This window comes from Nelumbo nucifera, chromosome 4, assembly GCF_055504915.1.
Source record: "Nelumbo nucifera cultivar China Antique chromosome 4, China Antique-T2T, whole genome shotgun sequence".
NCBI classification, from domain to species: Eukaryota; Viridiplantae; Streptophyta; class Magnoliopsida; order Proteales; family Nelumbonaceae; genus Nelumbo; species Nelumbo nucifera.
Window position 1 is genome coordinate 80,829,995 of NC_142652.1, and position 21,231 is coordinate 80,851,225.

The 21,231-nt window shown below is 37.6% G+C and overlaps 1 protein-coding gene across 2 annotated transcripts; it reads left to right on the forward strand.

Moving 5' to 3' along the window:
- Positions 1–488: 488 nt before the first annotated feature.
- LOC104606212 (cytochrome c1-2, heme protein, mitochondrial-like) lies at positions 489–15,655 on the forward strand. 2 transcript variants are annotated; one of them, XM_010271306.3, is made up of 8 exons: positions 489–718; positions 844–928; positions 12,625–12,845; positions 12,936–13,215; positions 13,297–13,368; positions 14,926–15,042; positions 15,154–15,219; positions 15,309–15,655. In XM_010271306.3, the coding sequence occupies exons 1-8, from the start codon at positions 504–506 to the stop codon at positions 15,423–15,425; spliced, it is 1,173 nt and encodes a 390-aa protein (XP_010269608.1). In that variant the 5' UTR covers positions 489–503; the 3' UTR covers positions 15,426–15,655. The 2 variants fall into 2 exon arrangements, with proteins under 2 accessions (XP_010269608.1, XP_010269609.1); XM_010271307.3 differs by having other exon boundaries at positions 645–718; positions 854–928.
- Positions 15,656–21,231: the final 5,576 nt, after the last annotated feature.

Here is a 21,231-nt window from a genome sequence, read left to right on the forward strand (position 1 = left end):
TGTTTCATTTCTTGAGGAAGAAGATGATGAACGATGAATTTTATTTTCAATGATAATTTTGATATTTTCAAAAGTTTTAATCGCACATGAGGTCACACATTTTAAAAATCGGGAACAAAATTATCACTTGAACCAAAGTAAAAAGTACTGATCGGAAATTTTCTCGAGTTTTTTTGGTACCTATGAACAAGTCGATTAACCGTTCAAACGGTTTTGATCGTTTTTTAAAATTTTTAATTTTTTATTTTTTTGTCAGAACGAGCTAACTGTTCGGATCGACCATTTGACCCGATAACCGGACCCCTGACCGGTTCGATCACCGGGTCGGTTTTAAAAACCATGATAAAAAATTTGAATTTTGAAAAAGAAAAAAAAAACAAGATTCATTTTACGTGCGGATATAAAGGTCATGCCCAAGATCTTTTCCTGGCCCCAACAGCCAAAATATAAGACCCCGTAGGTGTAGCGTTTGATTTGAGAGGACCGTGGCGGCGAATTCCGTGATGCTATCATACGCCCAGAAAAAAGGAGTAAAAAATGTAAAGAAAAGTTGGAAAAGTCGCCCTGCTGTAGTAGACAAAACTGCCCTTTTGTTCTCCGCCATATTACTCTCTCTCTCTCTCGCGTCGTCTCCACTCTCCATTAAAAGTCTTTATTCCATCTGGGGTTCTAATTCCCTCGCGAGGTTGCCTCTGGCCTCTCAGTCGATCCTCTTCAGGTAACCCAATTCTATATGATTTTCGTCAGATCTCGCCAGGTTTTCTTTATTTCCATTTCCATCAGATGTTATAGTCTCCGACTCCCATTCTCTTTTCCTTTTCTATTTTTATTCTTTGGCCGAAGAAATCAACAGAAAAGATCGACTCAAATGGCTGCCGGCCGAGCTATTCAGCACTTTCTGAGGAGGAAGCTCCAGCCGCAATATAATGTAAGAGTCTGTCTGCTTATTTCCTTTTCCTTATTCCGATTTCTATATACCTTCTAGGGCATCACCCTTGCTAATCTCAGTCAGTTTAACTGGGACTTTTCTGTCTGGGAAATCTTAGAAATCTTAGAAGTAATAATCAGCCTATATGCACCCGTGATATATTTGAAACTCAAGGCCCAATTAATAATAACTATTTTTCTTTTGTTTTTATGTTCGGTGCAGAAGCCCTTTAATTGATTGTTGTATCGGAAACGGCCATAACGATTTATTCTTTTCGTTTTATAACGGCATCAACAGATTCGGTAATGCCTGTTGAGCTAAAAAGCGGGACATTCTATAGCTTATTAGCTCTTATTCTACTCGTTATGAATGTTATTTTTTTTCTAATTTATAATGTTTTTCATATTTTTTGTTTTTTTCTTTTCAATCTGGATTCTGTTGTGCCCGACAGTCATTCCATTTTTATTAAGGTTCTCAAGAAAATGCTTATCTGGATGTCCGGAATTTAGCACTCTGGAGGAATAGTCAAATAGATATGTCAACAATTTCGAAATACCTCTTCCATTTCTAAATCTCTGATAAGAACACCAATGAAATCTGCAAGCACACTTCACTTGAGTGGACAAGTATTAAATACACGAGGGAAAGCCAATGGAAAGGGGAGTCAACCAATGGTAAATATTTCAGAAATTTGATATGAAGATCATTACCATATGCAGACTAAAGGAAGAAAAACCTGGTGGACCAACACTCTAATGGAACTCAAGGCTTCCATAGTTCTCTTTTCATTTTCTTTGTTTTTTTCTGCTGGAAATTTCTTTATCCCCAACGACTAGAACCGAAATTTGTATGTGCTAATAAACAATTTACAACTGACACACTGCTACTAGGGGTGCAAGTTGGGTATCCGATTTGAAGAATTTACATCAAAATTTAACAAAACCCCAACCTGAACCCCACCCAAGTTGCACCCTTACTTTTCCTTGGACTTCAAATTATCCTTATTAGGTTAGTTATTTTCTGTAGGATGTTTTCTTCCCATAAAAGCTTTTCTCTGAAACAGTTCTGACCCATCCACTGTGTTGGGCCCCAAAAGAGGGAGAGATAATATACAGGTATAGTGTCTTGTTTTTGAGCTTTAGTAGAAGTCTTTTGGTATAATGTTATACAATACATGGCATGTGAACATGCAATTGGGGGAGGCATGCTTGTACAATATAAGGATTTTGTAGGTATATAATATATAAATATCTTATCTATTGCATGCATATAATACATTAATATAAAGTACATATTGGAAAGACTGCACTAATAATTATTTGGAAACGATGCAAATAGAGTGTGAATGCAAATATGCAGTGTAAAACGGTTCATACAAATGCAAAGTTGGGTTAGCTTTACATTGATAAATTTACCTTCTTACCGAACAGTTTTTTAGCTGTAATGGATGCAAATAGAGTGTGAATGCAAATATGCAGTGTAAAACGGTTCATACAAACGCAAAGTTGGGTTAGCTTTGCATTGATAAATTTACTTTCTTACCAAACAGTTTTTTAGCTGTAATGGATGCAAACATGAAACCCAATAAAATATATGCCTTTTTTAACAAAAGCCCACATTGAATGCAAATTTACTTCTTTTTTTATCAATGTACATTTACATCTCATTTTCGATGTAAACATGCATTTGAAAATGTGTTTTCTGTCATTTGTCAATGCATAACTGCACTCTTGCCAAAGACTGGCGAAACTGAACCAGAGTACATATTTACCCTGAACCAGGATTTACACTCCATTTGCATAATTTCCAAACAGAACCTTAGACACTTTAGTCCAAGTTGATTCCCCTAAACATTATTAGGTATTGGTAATTGTTAAGTGTTAACTTGGTAAAAATAGTTGTCAAGGCATGAGGCTTAAATGTTATGAGATCTCACTTTCAAGAAGAAACGAACTAAAATGTGAAAAAGTATAGAACTGTACAGAAAAAAGAAAACTTTTTATAAGAAGAAAGGAAAGATGGATTTGCTCTCGTTTAATGAAATGCCATATCTTTCTTAAAAAATAAATGAAGGTAAGGTTATTATTATCCTTGTCATCCCACCAAAATCCACTGCTCAAAATCCCATAATCAGGTTGCAGTCTTGCAGACTGACCAGTGTTGCATGAATATGAACATGGGAGTTGGAATCTGATGTTTTTCCTAGAGTCTGACTTGGAAAAGTGAGAAAACATGGATTGGTGGGCACATCTATGGAAAAGTGTATGCTTTTAAAATAGTTCCTTTTTTTTTTTGAATTCTAACATTATATATTTGTGAGGTCTCTAAAATCTTGCCTTTTTTTACTTATGTATGGAAAGTGATTTCATTTATTAGGTTGCCTATTATGTAAATGAAACAACATCTCCTAATATTTGTTTCTTATGGATGGCAAGTGGTGAAACTACTTTCCACTTGCTAATCTCCTAGCATTTACTTCTGGAATTTGGGAATTGGGGGCAATTTTTTGACCTCTTTGGATGTAGTTGGTCTTTACCAAGGGATATATAGAGTCCTTTCAAACATAGTTTCTACAATCCCAAGAAGAAATGAGGTAGAGTGTTGTGTAGGAGCATTAGGGCGGTTGTACTATGGTCAATTCGGGAAGAAAGGAACTCTCAATATTTCAAGGAGAATCACTCAAAAAAGCATTGGTGGATAATGATTAAGTAACAAATTAGGTCAAAGTAACTCCCCTTATTCAAACATTTTCTTTTTATTGTTGACATAACATGTGGATCAAGCATGAAGAAAAAGATGTTGTAGAGTTCAAACACGTTTTTAGGAGAAGACCCTGGGCTGGAGAAGAGGTTAGGCAATTTGGAAGAGGTCAAAGAGGTTGCATAGGTGAATCAACCTTTAGTTTGTAGTGGTTCATCTGAGAGAGTTTCTAGTCAATATCAATTTGAAGAAAAGCCCTTTAAAGGACCATCGAGATGTTGGGAATGAGGTTAAAGTGAAGGAGAGGTTGTTATCGTTGCACATGAGTTGGTTGCAAAGGTAGCAATAGGTGGATTTGGTGAATTTGATGGGCTCTAGAAAAATAAAAAAGATGGAAAAGGAGAGAGGAACAAACATTGAGGTGGACAATAGCGGTTCAACTGCTGAAGTAACAGGGTTGAAGAATTTGAAGAAACTGAAAGGGTAATGGTGTTAGATGGAACCTTCAGATTAAGTAGTATGTGAAGAAAACAGTGTGGGAAGAAATGAGAATTTGGAAGGGTTTGAAGGAACAATTGTTGCGAGGAATTATGTTGAAATTGTAATAGGAAAATTGGGCATGGATTTAGGGAGAAAGAGATCAGAAGTTTGTGTGGATGGGGTGATAAAAGGGGATAAAACCAAAAAGCAAAATCTCTTTGAAGCCAAGAAGATTAAAGGGATTAAGCAATTGTCAGTTGGTTCATGTAATGAAGGTTTTCTCTTGGTTGAAAGATGGCCTCTTTCGAGTTGGTCCTTGCAACAAATTTTAGAGGATGTATAAAAGGAAGAGGGGGAAAGCCAAAGCCAGAAATAACATTGAGGAAGATGAAGGTTTATCACTTCAAGCCTTTTTGAAGATGGGGGATCTGTTACTAATGAAATATAACCTGGGGAACCAGAATCAAATCATAATAAGAATGGTTCAGATCAAGAGGAGGAAGGTTCAGAGTAGGGGTGATCATTATTGGCCCCCTGACCCAGCCTGCAAATTTCAGGGCCTGGGCCCAAATTTTTGTGTGCAAGCCCGACCTGCAATATAATATAATATATATTTTTAAATATAAATTATATAATATACCTATTATATATTATATACACGTATATTTTATTTTATATAAAATATAAAAATTTTAAGTTTTAACATATAAATAAATATTAGTAAGTTGACACATGCCAACACTTGTGAACACTTGAGCCAACTCAAGTATGTGAATTGTCCTAGGCAAGGCCTTCATTGTCATCGCCTAAGCAATGTGGGACTTGGAAAAACACTTAATGGTAGCACTCACTATTTAGTGTTGTTTCAAGTCCCACATTGCTCAAGAATGGGAATGGAGGCCTTGGCTTCATCTATAAAAGGATAGGTAAGCCAAGCCAAACCAACTCTAGGAATTAAATTAGGCCCACACCTTTTTTTTTGTGCGTAGGCCCAAAGGTTAGTCAAGCCCAATTTAACTTGGGTTTGTTCCATATTTTTTTTGCATGTATTACCTTTTATTTAATTTAAAAATTTGAATAATCAAATTTTTATTATTTGACGTCATGGGCTCAAACTATTACTCATTAGGTAGGGCTCGTGTAGGGCTGGGCTTGGGCTTCCTATCTAGGCCTGGGGTGTGGGCCTAGGCTTAGGTTAAAGCCCTTGTGATTGATGCTAAACTCAGCCTGCCATGATCACCACAAGTTCAGAGTTGCAGGACAGTAATGATGATTAGGTTGTGGATCAAGTAGGAGAGGTTAAGAAGAAAATTGGGCTGGAAGAAGTTGTTGATGTAGAAGTTTGAGCGAGTAAAATTGTGTCTTTTCTTCTTGGGTGGGGAAGAGTTTGCTAGAAAAATTTTCATGGAATTGGAGAAGGGAAGGAATGATAAAGCCAGTGAACTAGGAGGTTGAGGGAGGGGTGGGGGAATGGGACGGGTTCTTTTAAATGAGTTGGGGGATCGGTTGTTTGGGTAAGGATTCAAGGATTGACAATTAAGGTTGAATTGGGATTTAACTTTGTTTTTCTTTTGGGTTGATATTTGTGGGTTGGTTTAAGGTTTTGATGGGTGATTTTGGGTTGTTTTCGTGAGATGGGTGCCAAAAGCTTGGTCTAGATCTACATTTTTGGGGTTCTGTTTCACACTTGGTGCTTACAAATGTTTCAAGTGGTGGGAGATGCATGTGAGAGCTTCAAAAAGATTGATCAAAGGACAAATAGATGGAAGGTTTTTGACAATGGCGTGAATCCTAGTTGAAGTTGAAGAAGTTCATTTGGTCCTTTGTCTTTGTTGCTGAAGTTTGTTGGGAGAGCTACGATTTGAGACTAGTGGTTAAAGGTTGCATTTCGTTGCATTGGTGTGAGGAATTGCCATTGATGGAGATTGATCGAAGGTAGGAAACAAAAGGTCGAATGCCAAGGAGGGGAAAGTTGAAGGGTCGATAGAATGTTTTTCTGGAGGTTAAAGATGGGTGTCTTTTTGGGAAATAAAATTTATTGCAATGGTGAGCTGGTAGATGTTTCGAGAATCGAGTTGGGCTCGACTTTGATAAGTTATCAAGAAATAAGTGGGGTCAAGAGATGCCTTGTGGTTTGGTGTCGAATCAAGTTGACATGTCAAATTCGAGTGACTTAGGGGTGGAGGAGGTGTCGAAGCGATTTGAGACCAATTTCTCTTATGGTCAGTTGCTTTGGGTAGGATTGGGTCTATGTTTGACCCTCCCTTTATGGTGGAAGGTTGTAGGGGTGATCCTATCTCTACTTTTTGATTGAGAAAAAGGATTGGGCGGAGGATCTGGGTAAGCATGTTGATGATCATGTGTTGGGTTTTGGTGGTGGCATTAGATCGTCATTTGTGGTTGACAAGGTCAAAGTGCCTCTATCGATTGGGGGAGGCAATTATGAGGGTTTACAAATGGATGCATTGGAGCAAGCTTGTGGTAAGGACTTGGTTGGGGCTTCTTGTCGTGGGGAGCTAGTGTTGGGCGTGGTTAGGTCAATACCTTGTGTGATGGTAGGCTTCCTAAAGTTTTTTGTGAACGATATTTTCTTCTTGGCAGTGAGGGAGGTAAGTAACATTTTGTTTGATCTAAGTGGAGGGATGGCGGTCGGGTTGGGCTTGGATGTGGTTCTAGTTCTTATGGAATCTAGGAGTCTAGTGGCAGAGAGTTTGTTGAGTTTAAATGTTGAGGATAGAGTTGGTGGTTCCCATAAGGTAGGAGCTGGGATGAAGAAGGGGTATGGAGATGTTTCTTCCGGTTTGTCAGCTAAGCTGGAGGTTATTCAGGCTTCTTAGTTTGAAGTTTTAGAAGGTGGGAGATTAGCTAGTAGTGAGGACATGGTGGAGTTTCCTCACACTAGGGTTGAGGCTTCAAGTTTGGATTTGGGGGTATAAGTGAAATTTAAAACTTCAGTTTGTCCAAAAAAGATGAAGGGCCCAAAAAATGGCTAATTCATGTTACAAAGATATTTTCCCGGCTAAAAGGACTTTGTACTAGTTTAGTATGGGTTTGTAATGGTTTAGTATGGGTTCATAACAGTTTGCACTGGTTAAGTGTTGATTTGCAATGGTTAAGTGTGGGTTTGTTAACAGTTGAGTATGAGTTTGTAATGGTTTAGAACAACTGAATGTGTTTCTAATCATTGAGGAAGTGAATATGGTGATCTGGAGAAAGGAAGTGAAGATTGAAGCCAAAGTTTTTGTTTCGAAAAAGGTAGATGCAAGGGTAAGGAAAGGCTAAAGATTAGAGAAGAAAACAAAGCTACCATTTTCGTATTTGAGGGAGTGATTATATGGCTGAAGGGTTTCATGGATGGGAAGATTCTCTCTACTAAAAAATTGGGCTGGAAGAGCAAAGTAACTGCAGTTGGGAGGAGTTTTGAAGCTAAGATGAGAAGAAACACTAAGGGTTGGTTCGTGGCAATTATGGAAAGTGGTGGTGATAATAGAAAACACATGTTATGTGTGCCAGAGGGTAGAGAGAGAGAGAGTAGGATGGAGAATGTTTACAAAAACCCTGCAAGAGTCTTTACTGAATGTAGACAGAAGGCAAAGCTCAAATTTTCACGACGGACCAGGAATCTGTGATAAGCAGAGCTATGAAGGTATCTTGAAGGGAGAAGGTCAAAGTTTGAAAGGACCTCAAGCCATAGTATTCAGTGACACTAGAAGTCAAAGATTGCTCTTAGATGTAGCGGAAGGAGAATGGGAGAAGAATTTGATTCTGACTTCAGCCAAAAGAGTCCAAAGATTGGGAGAATATCGTAGGGGTGGTGGTGAAGAGATTTAACATAAAAGGTACTGTTAACATAGACCTTTTGATTACTCAAAGGCTGGGCAATATGGAGCTGGAGTAGTGTTCCCAAGTGCTAAGATGGTGGAAACACCATATGGAAGGGTAACGGTAGAGAACTGGTTTGTGTCTTGTAATCAAAATAATATCTCAGAAAGGCTTCTCGAGCTTTAGTTCGTAGGGCTTCTCTTCAACTATTGGAATGAGGAAACTCTGGTAAAACTGATCCAAGTCATGGGTGGATTGTTGACAACTTTTAATCTCCATGACCTCCATGCCACAAAAGCAAGGGTTGAAGGTCTGGATCCCGAAGAAGTCCCCAGATGCTTAGAGTTGCTCATTAATGGTTGCTGGCTTAAGGTTTGGGTTTTGTTGGAAGGTGAAACGTCTCTATGGAGGAAAGGTTCTAAGGAAGAAGATGTCGACATCCTTGAATAATATTAGTTCAATTTTTTTGGAAAGTGGAGATTGAAGGGTAGGTGAAAAGTCTTACGTGGAGGTCATTATGGGTCCAAAGCTTTTTAAATCAGAGGAGACCCGAACCAAGTCAATTTTCCAAGGGTGAATCGGACTTGTTTCTTGGATGAGTTAGTAGTTATTTGACTCAAAAATGAGGGGAGGCCTCCGATGGGATCACAAAGGGGAGATAGTTCCTATCTCGGGGAGTGCGGTTGCAGAAGTGTATCCACAAGGGTCAGAGGATGATGCCAAGATTGGTGCTACAAATCAGCCTACGATTCTTACAGTTAAGAATTACAGCCTGGAATCTCCGTCTGGTACTCAAGATGTGAAGAAAGATAAGCAAAATGGCAGGATGGAATTTCAGTCTAGGAATAGAAAGGAAAACATGAGGAAGTTTCTAAGGCCCAAAAAATCAAACTTGAAAAGAAAGGAAGGGTTAAGGACTCTCTTGTCTAAGATTAGAAAAGGAGAGGAAAAGAGGTGGGTCTGGGTGATTGCCAGGTTCGACAAGTGTGGCAAGAAAAGGTTGGTTGTTGACACAGGAGAGACTCTCATCGACTGTCCTCATTCATTAGTGTCTGGAGATACCGGACGTTAATCTCAGGTCAAGAAGGGGTTTGATGAGATTTGTGCCCCCTCTGAGTCTGAGTCTTTGCGTTTGACGCCCTCAGAGGATAGATGTGGCTTGGAGTGTCTAGTTTCTCCATGTTTGGAAGAGACAATTCCTGCTGAAACGGAGAAATTGGATGGGGGGAGACGACGGTTAGGAAAAAGAATGCTAGTATCGGTGCTGAGCCAGGAAACGAAGACAATGATAGGGGTAAAGCTGGAGGAAAGAAAGACTTAACGATGATGACTCTTCTGGTTGACAGGTTGGATGTCAGGTCAAAGATGGCTTGTTTTATGAGGAGGTTGAGATTGGTAGGCTAGGTGTAGATCTGGGCTGAGGGAGCAAAATGGAAGAGAAGGAAGATCAGGGTGATGGGATAATCAACAAAAAATCGCACAATGTAAGGGCTCACAATATAGTTTATGTGACAAAGATTTTCTCTAGACCTACTCATCAAAAAAAAAAAAAAAAATCTCTAGACTTAAACTCAGTTTGGCAGGGGCAGGATCTGTAAAAAAATATAAATGGGTGTACAGAAGGAAAAGGGTGAGGGTTTAACGGGGCAATTGGTACCGATCATAGGGGGGTAGCTGTGCAAGAGCAACCACAGACCCCCCTTTCGTTGAAGAAACAACAGGTAAATAAGGTAATTGATGCCAAATCTGAGTCTGGTGCAACATGGCTACTACAAGAGAATGAAGTTGCTGATGAAGTTTCAGGTGAGGTGACTACCTGAAAATTGGTTGATAGGGAGGTCACAATTGGGAAAAGCTTGAGTTTATTTTTCCGGGGTGGTGAGGAATGTTCTAGGTGGGCTTTTGAAAAATTTGAAAGAAAAAAAAAGAGGAATAGAAAATGAAGACCAAAGCGCACTTAAAAGGGGGCAAGGATTGGGATGAGAAATTCTCAAATCAAGAGGATGTGTTTACAGATGAAGACTGACATGGGCAGATAGAAAGGTTTAGCATTTGTTTAGAGTTGGGCGGTGGTACTGTCTTAATGGGCTTTTGTATTGGGTGATCTTTTTGTTGGTGTCTGTTTTGGGTTTTATTTTTTGCTTGTGAGGTGTTTATATTCTTAGGTTTGTTTGGATTTCCTGGGGGTGCTTCTTGCTCTAGGTGATTTCTTATCACCTTCTGTTGTAATTTTCCTTTTTTCTCTAAAAAATTTTCCTTTTGTTCTTCAGAAAAAAAGGAGTTTGTGGTGCTCTCCCTACCAATAAATTCAGAAGGGTTTATTTTAGTAAGAAAGTTAAAGATAGATTAAGGGATGTCAAGCATGGTCAAGGAGTTGGGTAGATAGATTTTAAGCTTGTCGATGAGGGTCAAGTAGATTCTGCTTCTCAATTTGACAAAGTGGAGTCGGTGTAAGAAGGTTTTGATGCTGGAGGGGGTTTAAAAGATCTTTTAAGCAATGTTCAGAGAACTGAACTGGGCATAGAACCGCAAAAGGGTTGAGCCAGAGGTTGAACCATTATGATGTGGCATATATGTATATTTACTACGGGTTATATAAACACTATATATAATATATTTTACCACTTTTGTTATACTTAAAAATGGTGGATGGACGGTAAGTTTCTTAATTTTTAAAGTAAATGACGGCATGACTAGGCTTCATGTCTCTTAATTTACATTTTCTTTACAATACGTGTAATAAAGTAATATATACAATAAAAAGTCATTAATTAACATAAGTAAAGAGATGGACTAGTGGTAATTAAGCAATATATGAAACTAAGAGGCCATGGGTTCAAGACTTCAAGTCTTGTCACACACATTTTAAAATTTCAATTATTTAATGATCCAGGCCGTTTTATGAAACAGAGACTGGTTCACCGGTTTTCCGGTTAAACTGGCCGGTCAATCAGTTTTCATTGGGTTTTTAGCAATTATGGTTCTTGGGGTGTAGCCAAACTGGCCAGGGCCCCCAGTCACGATTCAACCAGTCTGGTTTGGTTTCCTAAACACTGCTTTTAAGTCAGGCATTGGGAATCAGAAAATACAGATCAAAACCTTTAGAAGAAACAGATAAAAGAGGTGAGGAGATCTTGACTTATTCCTTTAAAGATAATGAGGTGATCATGGAGTCCAAAGAGCTAAGGAGTTGAATATAAGAAAACTCATCATTGAAGGGGACTCGGAGGTGGTGGTAGGGTGGCTGAATAAAGAAAATAGCAGGTTATGGATGTACAGTAATGAGAGGAGAAAATTTAGGTGGCTGGTTCAAGAGATGGAAATTAAGTTCAGCTGGGTGAAAAGATCAGCTAACTCTTTTGCTGATGGGTTAGCTACGCAAGGAGTCGAGAGGGAGTTAATGTTTTGGGCACAAGTTTAATTTTTTCCTATTTCTGTTCTTGGGAGCTCTAGCTCCAGCTGGAAGATAAGAGAGTTTATCTTCCTCCTTGTAATTATTTTTGTGATTAATTAATGAAATGTGGTTATTGATCATAAAAAAAAAAGAGGTGATCATGGATGTTATTCATGCTGTGCAGAGTGAGCTAGACTTGGAAGAGATGGTTAACATGGAAGTTAAGGTTAACAAACTATTGGCGATTTCTTTTATCAGGGGTGAGGAATTTGCTAGGACGGTTTTTAGAGAACTTGAAGAAAATGAGCCAACACTAGAAGAAAGAAGCATCTACAGGAGGGGCTGTTTGTTCTTGATTTCAATGTCGTTATCAAAATTTTGCTTCTTTTCTTGGAGGTTTGAGGATTTTTTTGTTGCAAGTGTGTTTGTTGGGTATGTTTGAATTTGCTTGTGGGGGTGATTTCTTATTACTCCTTGTAATTCTTCCCATCTTATTCTTAACGAATTTTCCTTTTTATTTATCTTCAGAAAAAAGTTGTTACAGACACAATATAAGGGAAATAATAAGTATTGCAAGAGAGATGAGAGCCTGATTCATATGACACAGGGATCAGCTAATGGAGTAAACAGTGGTCAAATGTAGTGGAGAACCATCTAAAAGGATAAGCACCCATTGATGTAAACAATGAGAAAGCTATGTAGAGGTAGCTACACATAGTCACTAAACAGTAAACACATTGTATAAAGTTCTCTTTATCATAAATTAATAAAATTTCTTGATAGTTGTCCATCAAAATTAATATGCTGCCTTTGTTACCAAGTAACCCTTTATACAAAAATGACATATACATTAGCTATTCATTATTTTAAATAAGCTAGGGGATAAAAAGGAAATGCTATTTAGAAGTGTCCTCAAGAATCTATGGAGTGTTAGATTCTGATTGTGTTTGACACAGACGCATCTTCAATTTTGGAGGTTCCATGCAACACTGAGATTGACTCAAATCTCTGGTTGGATTATAAATCTACATGTAGAATTTGAAACAAAATACCTCAAATTCTAATTAGAGTTTCATATTTTTATGATGCTATTTAAATGCCATGTTACTCTCAACTAGATGTGAGGGTTCTTGCTTTCATAATTACATCTTTCACCAGATTTCTGATTTTCATAGGTGAATGTTGGTCCCAAGGTCCCAAGATCCCAAGATCCCAGATAGTTGGGACCAACACTTGGTAACGACCACTTTTAAATGTTTCATCAATACTTGACAATAGCATTTGTACTTATAATTTGCAGGTCCCGCCAGTATTATCTTCTTTCATTCTAAAGCAGGATCAAGATCGAGTTGGATCTGCTGGCATGAAGTCCCTTAGGGCAATAGCACTCATTGGAGCTGGTGCTTCTGGGCTTCTGAGTTTTGCAACAATAGCATCTTCTGATGAGGCAGAGCATGGCTTAGAATGTCCAAGCTACCCCTGGCCCCACAAAGGCATTCTAAGTTCATATGATCATGCATCGTGAGTGTATGATTGTTTTCTCTGAATTGTTATATTTATGTCAAATAGTAGTTCCTTAGAACCTAATGCATTCTAACTATGTGTGGGCAGGATTCGCCGTGGTCATCAGGTTTACCAACAAGTTTGTGCATCCTGCCATTCAATGTCTCTAGTTTCATACCGTGATCTTGTTGGAGTGGCATATACTGAAGAGGAGACAAAGGCTATGGCTGCAGAGATTGAGGTGGTTGATGGGCCTAATGATGAGGGTGAGCTGTTCACCCGCCCTGGTAAGCTGAGTGATCGTTTTCCTCAGCCATATGCAAATGAACAAGCAGCAAGGTTTGCTAATGGAGGGGCGTATCCTCCAGACCTAAGCCTTATAACCAAGGTAATTTCAGTCAGCTGATTTTGATATCCTTAGATAAAAGCTTATACTTATTTTGAAAGTTTCCAATTTTTGCCATTTCAGGCTCGGCACAATGGTCAGAACTATGTATTTGCTCTTCTAACTGGTTATCGTGACCCTCCCGCTGGTATTTCGGTAATTTTCTAAGTCCTGATTGCATATATTCAATGTTTTGAAAATCATAATTGTATCGTAAATCGTAGAAGTTGAATCGAATCAAATCGTGATTCGTATCGTAAATCATATGATTATTTCTATTTTTTACAAACTTGTCAAAAAATTATAATATAGATTTATTAAAAGGAAAAATATATATAGGAAATTGACTTTACCCTATTTTAATCTATATCTACCATATATTACCTAAAATAATAGTGTTTACCATTTATATACAATAAAAGTCTAAGATGATATAATCAAGTTTGACTTGAAAGTCAAACAAATCCACATACAATGGCTCTTTAACCTCCATATGACAACAAACTCAATTTATAGCCTTAAATAATGTAAATAAATGATTTTCTAGTAAGGGCTTTATGAAAAGTCTCCCTTGGCAAAATTAAATATTAACAAAAAGCATAACAAAGTAGAGAAGTAATTCTTACTTGAATTTATTTGAATCGTATAAATCATAAGATTTATGAATGAAATCATAGGATTCAAACAAAAATTGTAAGGTTTATGCAACAAAGGATTCAGGCGTAAGATTTAAATCGAAAACCCTTGGATTAATGATTCAAATCGTGAACCGTATTGTAAATCATAAGATTTTGACAACATTGCATATATTTTCCAGAAAGTGCTTCCCTGATTCCAGAAAATATTGAATTAAAATATTGTAATAGTTTCCCTGATTCCAGAAAATATAGATCTTTATGCTAGAAGGCAGGTATATTGCCGAGACTTGAAAATTTTGTTTTAATTTCATGTTCATGCCTAATGATAAAAGAGTAATCAATGGTACTAGATTTTGGAACTATTTCGCATGCTTGGCTTTCTTTTTTTTTTTCTGCATGTGTGCATTGCAGAAGTTCTTCTAAATTTTTGGCACGTGTGAAAAGAATTCTTAATAATGAGAAAGGGGAATGACCAAATAATGTATATATAGAATGTATTAACACACATATTAGTAACAAATAGCAATAAGGGCACCTTGTGTAGGTGATGCCTTGACAACTATGGCTTGAATGCAAAGAAAATCTGCCACGTCTAAAGTATATACTGATAGTTTGGGGTCATCTTCTGTATTGTATAAATATATATTTAATATTGTTATACCAATACCATTTTCAGCATTATTAGTTGTTTATTAAAGCTGCTTTGAATAAATTAGTAGGTTGTTGGGTTACAGTGGGTTTGGGTAGGTCACCACTCATTTAAGCTCTATGCAGATAGGTTGTAAATGACTTGATGGTTTAAATGGGTATGTTGTAGTCAACCCACATTCAACCCATCCATATCCATTTAGTTGCCACCCCACCATGTACACCCGAGTAAGACTCCTTCCAGTCCTACATTGCGAAGGGAGGTTATCTACTTGATCAGTTGGGTCTCCTGGATGTGATGATGATGATGATTTTTTTACTAGTTGAACCAACTTGTCTTACCCTCATCTTTGCTTCTTGCCGGCTGGAACAAATTGCTTTGTTATGTTTATAATGAAGCTAAATGGGTTTCAAATTGGGCTTTTAGATTAGAGAAGGGCTGCACTACAATCCCTACTTTCCTGGTGGAGCAATAGCTATGCCCAAAATGCTTATTGATGGAGCTGTGGAGTATGAAGATGGTACTCCTGCAACAGAATCTCAGGTAATTTATCCTAATTCACTCATCATATATTTGGAATAAGAAAATATGTTAAAAATTACTTTGTTTTACAAGTTTTAAAAGCTCTGATTCTTATTTACAAACTTTGTGCAGATGGGAAAAGATGTTGTGACATTTTTGTCATGGGCAGCGGAACCAGAAATGGAAGAGAGGAAACTGGTAAGTGGATCCGTCTATGACAATTGACACCGTTCACCGCATCATATCTTAAACGAGTTATTTCTCACTTTATGAGTTTGCAAATGCAGATGGGATTCAAATGGATATTTGTATTGTCACTTGCACTTCTCCAAGCTGCCTATTACCGGCGCTTGAGGTGGTCCGTCTGGAAGTCACGCAAATTGATCGTTGATGTTGTGAATTGATCCTCCTCCATCCTTTCTTGTACTGGGTAGCAAGTGTCAACTAACAACACTTGTTCTCATGCTGTTTGAATTTCGGAGGACATGAACTGTCAATAATGTGTGTTGAGGATCTAATTTTGCTCTACTTTAGTCCCCATTTTAGCTATTCATTGAGAGAAATAAGCCCTACTTCATACTTTAGTTGTTACATTATTTTTCATTTTCCCTCCAATTTATGAATTTTGGTTAAATTTTGTGCTACCTCTCATATTCGTTTTTACTTCCAAGGATGCTAGTTGCAAGCAGAGTTTACAGGTATACTCTCACTGTCGCTTTTAAATGTCTTGAATGTAAAGGGCGGTTTGTGTTTTCAGAGTGGTCGCTAATTAATTAATTATACCCGCTAGCGAGATCCAGGCATCCAGCACCTTGGCGTTATTAAGGCGGAAGTCTGCTTAGCAATGTTTTTAAAACCGACCCGTAGGTCGACCCGGTTTCCCACCGAGTCTTGGGTTACCGGTTTGACCGAGCGGGTTGAATGGCTTATTCTGGTGATGGCATAATATATATATATACCCCAAACTCGGCGGTCTGGTGTCGCCCAAATAAAGAACAACCGATAACATCGCCCAAACGTGAGGAATGACGATGGCATTTAGCTAGGTGCCACCGGCAACTGGAGATCAGTTTCGTCCTCTTCGTGAGTTCGTTTTCTCCTGTTTTAAATCTTGCAATAACCCTAGATCTAGAACAAATAAAGTGAGAGAAAATGTAAAAAGAGAAAAGGGGTTTAAGTTGGGACTTTTGGGGGATTTTACAATTTTTTAAACTTAAAAAATGTAAAAAGAGAAGGGGGTTGACAGTTGAACTATTGCCCGCTTACTGGGTTATTGGTTCAACGGTCCAGATTGACCGGTTTGCTAACTTGTCAACAGTTTTTACGAAAATACCGGGTTTTATGAGAACCGGACTAAAAAATCAACCGAGTGATAGTTTCAAACGGTTTGATTATTTGGGTCAACAACGGGTTAAAAACGTTGGTGCTTAAGGTGGATCCGAACTTCCAAAAAGCAACTTATTCCTTCCATTTGAGCTCGTTTTAATGAAGATCTTGATTTGACTTAGACTAAATGGAGTTTGAGCCTAATATATAGGTTTGATAATTGGCCCAAATTCAGATATTAGGAAGCGGCTCATGAAGCCTGTTTTGAGTTGCATAATAAGAAATGAAGCATGCATGCATGCATTGTATGATTGTAATTCTTAGAAAATCAATATAATTCGTTTCAATATAATATTCTTTTGAAGTTGAGCATTACCTCAGTTCTACACCTACATAAATTGAATTGTCATTATTTAATATTTTTTATTGAAATATCAATTAAGAAGAGAAAATTTAAAGTCAAGACTCAAAATCTATGTAACTAATGTAAGCAATTGGTGTACGATGCAGTGATGGATTTATCGTTTTTCAAGTTAAAAACAAGGGTTTAATATTTTTATTTGTATAAATTATTTGGTTTTGGAGCCAGTTAGCCACACGCATTTTGCATTCTTCTAAGGATGTTTCTAAACTATTCATAGATAATTTTGAAACAGAAAATACCATAAATTTCTCCTCTACATCAAAATATCGTTGTTCATGATTATAATATTTAGGATAAATTTTTTAAACTAATTGATCAAGTGTATCTCTACTAGTTTACTATTGTCTAACATTATCCCTAATTCTATCTTTATCGTTAACATCCATTAATATTTCACCAAAACCTGTATACACGTGACACCACATTTAAAATTTTTTAAAACCCAATATAACTCTCGTCCCCTTCCTCCTTTGACCTCTTTTTCTAAACTATTCATAGATAATATTTCACCAAAGCTCTGAACTCTTGTCTCCGAACTCCATACCTACAACGACAGGACCTTAGTGTCGCATCTGAAAACCACGCATCTGGCCTATTTATGTAGGAATCAAAATAGCGCACTTTTTTCTCTAGTATTATTTTACAGAGACAAAACAAACTCCTCGTCGTTTAGATGGTGCAGCTTTTGGATGTATTTTCATATTTGAGTCGGTTTCCCTTGTAAGGGCAATAGGTGGTTCCTTTCTGTGCTCCTCAGCTTTGGAAGCGGAAGTTGTGGCTCTAATAGCACGTTTAGTAGAAGTAGTGGCTTATGATTTCTCAAGGTTTTGGGCAGGTGGAATCGGATTCGAGAGTTTTGATTTCTATGACCAAGACTCCTCCATTTAGAGAAAAAAAGGTGTTGTAAAAATAATAAAGAGACAAAAGGGAACTTATCGGTAATTGCTTTTCAAACCGAAGTTGCAGTGATGTGATGTTGTAGAATCTCAAAACCGTGAATTGCAGGGAGAAGGAAGGCTGAGTCGTGCCACTTGGTCACTCTCCTTAAAACCGCATTTTCTCCCTACGGTGCAGCCGAGTGATCGCAAATCAGTCACCAAGATAAAATAGCCCACAGGCTTCTGGTAGGCTGCACTCGCTTACCAGACCTCCGTGAACCATAGAAGATTGATGCTCAGATTTCACAAAGAAGACAAAGAAGAATGTCAAAAAATGGTGTGTATTGACTGGGTCAACCAACACTCTTCTTATAGAGTGCTCTCAGATCCGAATGGACACAGATGTGTCCTTTCAGACAAGAGCCTCTTCAAAACAGTGCGCTTGTTCGAAGAGGCACAAGGAGGAAGAAGAGACACGAACAGGAGAAAACGTTTTGATTTAAAAATTAAATTCAAAATGAAGAGACAAATTAAAATTGAAAAAGCTTAATTCGGTTAAAACAAAAAAAAACATTCAGTGCATCGTGTAGACCCGCACCTGTGCCCACGCCCACGCCCGACCCGCACGTGTGAAAAGCACCCCCAACCCCCCTCACATGCATGGAATATCTATAGTGCTCTCTTCCTATGGGTCTCTACCCATAGAGAGAGCAAAGCTACAAATATACTCAACTTCCACTCCTTTCCCAAGCAATGTGGGACAATGATTCTTCCCATGCACTTAAGGGTGGGAAGATGAAAAGACAAAAACAAGAGGGAGGAGAGAAATTTTTGAAAATTTGAATCTCCCTCCAACAATCCCTCACAAGATTCAAAATTACAAGAAGATCGAATAATCTGAGCATCGCAGTGAGAAAATTATTCATGGTGATGTCTTTTGAACTTCAATCAACACTTAGATATGACAGTCTATGTTATAGAGTACGGGTGGAGTCAGACTCTTTTAACCTTTCATCTTTGTCGTAACTAGCTAATTGGCCAATCAACTCAACTCACCAGTTTTTTAGTGGTTCTTTTGTTTTGGAACATTTCGGCCTTGTTTTCCTCTTTGAATCATGAGTGTTTTAGAGAGTCATCCCTATATCTTTCTTAGAAGCGGCCACACTTCACACTATTAGCTAACTGATTAAGAGCCTCATGCTCAACCTCCTCAAACTGTAGTGAGTACTATCTTACCTCATCATTTGAAACGGGACACTAACTGATAGTGCTTTCCCAAGTCATCTAGTGACTCGTTTTTACCCAATCAATCTAATTCCAGGGATCTCCTTTCACATAGTTGGGTGTCCACCACTAATGACTTTGTAACGGGCTTCAGCCCCATTCCTATCGATGCCTCATAAACCACCTTAGAAGTTTGTGGTTTGGTTAACGAATCTGCAAGGTTCTTTTCAGACCTTACAAAATCCAGAGCGGTTGTACCATTGTTGAGGTATTGCCTTACCAGGTTATGCCTTAAGCGGATGTGCCTTCTTTTACCGTTGTATGTCTGGTTCTTGGCTCTAGCTATTGCTGCTTGGCTATCACAATGGAAAGATATGGACGGAACCAGTCGCGACCAAAGTGGTATATTTTCCAACAAGTTCCTTAGCCACTCTGCCTCAGACCCCACTAATTCTAGTGTAATGAGCTCGGCCTCCATTGTTGAAATTGTATTGCATGACTGCTTACCGATTTCTACGATACTGCTATTCCATTTAGAGTAAACACATATCCACTGGTGGAAGTACTATCCTTTGAATCTGAAATCCAATTCGCATCAGTAAAGCACTCTAAAATAGGAGGAAAACTTGAGTAGTGTAAACCAACATTTATGGTTTCTTTTAAATATTTTAATAATCTTACTAGAGCTTCCCAATGTTTATTTTTGGGATTATGAGTATGCTGACTTAATTTTCCCCTAGCTATAGTTATGTCTGATCTTGTACAGTTTATTAAGTAAGATACAAATCCAATTATACTTGTGTACTCCTTTTGTGAAACAGGTTCTCCCACATGTTTCCTTAAGTGAATACTATAGTCAAGAGGTGTTTTAATTAGTTTACAATCATAGTGTCCAAATTTCCTAAGGATACTTTACATAATGTGATTGGGAGAAAATAATGTTTCCTTTTTGTTTATGGATTTTATCCCCAAGATTACATCAGCCTCACCCAAGTCCTTGGTATCAAATTTGGACATTAGGAATTATTTTGTTTCTTTTACTACCTCTAGACTAGTTTCCATTATTAGCATATAATCGACATATAGACAGATCATGACTCCTGTATTATTTTTAAAATTGCTATGCACACATCTATTAGAATCATTTATACTATATCCATTAGTTACTAACACATTATTAAATTTTTTATGCCATTGTTTGAGAATTTGTTTTAAGCCATACAGAGACTTAATTAATTTACATACTTTATTTTCTTGTCCTGACATTATAAAGCCTTCAGGTTGCTTAATGTATATTTCTTCCTCTAATTCCCCATTTAAGAAAGTTGTTTTCACATCCATTTGAAGTACTACTAGTTTGTAAATGGATGCTATAGCAAACAAAACTCTAATTGTTGTTAACCTTGCAACTGGGAAGTATGTGCAAAAGAAGTCTACATCTTTCTTTTGTCTGAACCCTTTAGCAACTAATTTGGCATTGAATTTATCTATTGTACGAACTAGTTTTAGTTTTTTCTTAAAAATCCACTTACAATCTAGTGCCTTAGTTCTAGGTGGGAGATCTACAAGTTCCCAAGTGTGATTAGAGACTAAAGAGTCTATTTCACTTTTTATGGTTTTTTTCCAAAATATTGCATCAGGTGAAGTTACAGCTTCCTGATAGATTACTAGGTCATTGTCTACCAGAAATGTGAATATTCTGTCACCTAAGTTTGTTTCTCTTCTTTATCTTTTACTTCTCCTTAAGTCTGGTTCTTGCCTAGGTGAAGTACTGACTCCTTGAGTACTCACTTTTTCTTGGTTTCTAATTTGGTGTAATAAAACCACACTGTTTTGTGCATATCCAATGAACACACAGTCACAGGTTTTTGGTCCTAATTTCTTTCTCTTAGGTTAAGGTATTCTAACTTTTGCTAGGCAACCCCAAGCTTTTAGATAATTTAAACTAGGTTTTCTATTATGCCAAAGTTCAAAGGGTATTTGTCCTTTCTTCTTGGGTGATATTCTATTGTAAATGTGACAAGCTGATAGGATTGCTTCCCCCCACAAATTCAGAGGTGCACCTGAACTAATTAGCATTGCATTCATCATTTCTTTTAATGTTCAGTTCAATTTTTCTACAACTCCATTAGATTCAGGTTGATAGGGAGTTGTGGTTTCATGTATAATTCCGTTTTCTTCAAAGAATTTCCTAATGGTTTGTTTTCATCATACTCAGTTCCTCTATCTGTTCTAAGTCTTTTTATTTTCTTTCCTAACTGATTTTCTACTTCAGTTTTGTAGTTTATGAAAACTTGATTAGCTTCATCATTTGATCTAAGTAGAACTACTTTTGCATATCTAGAGAAGTCATCTGTA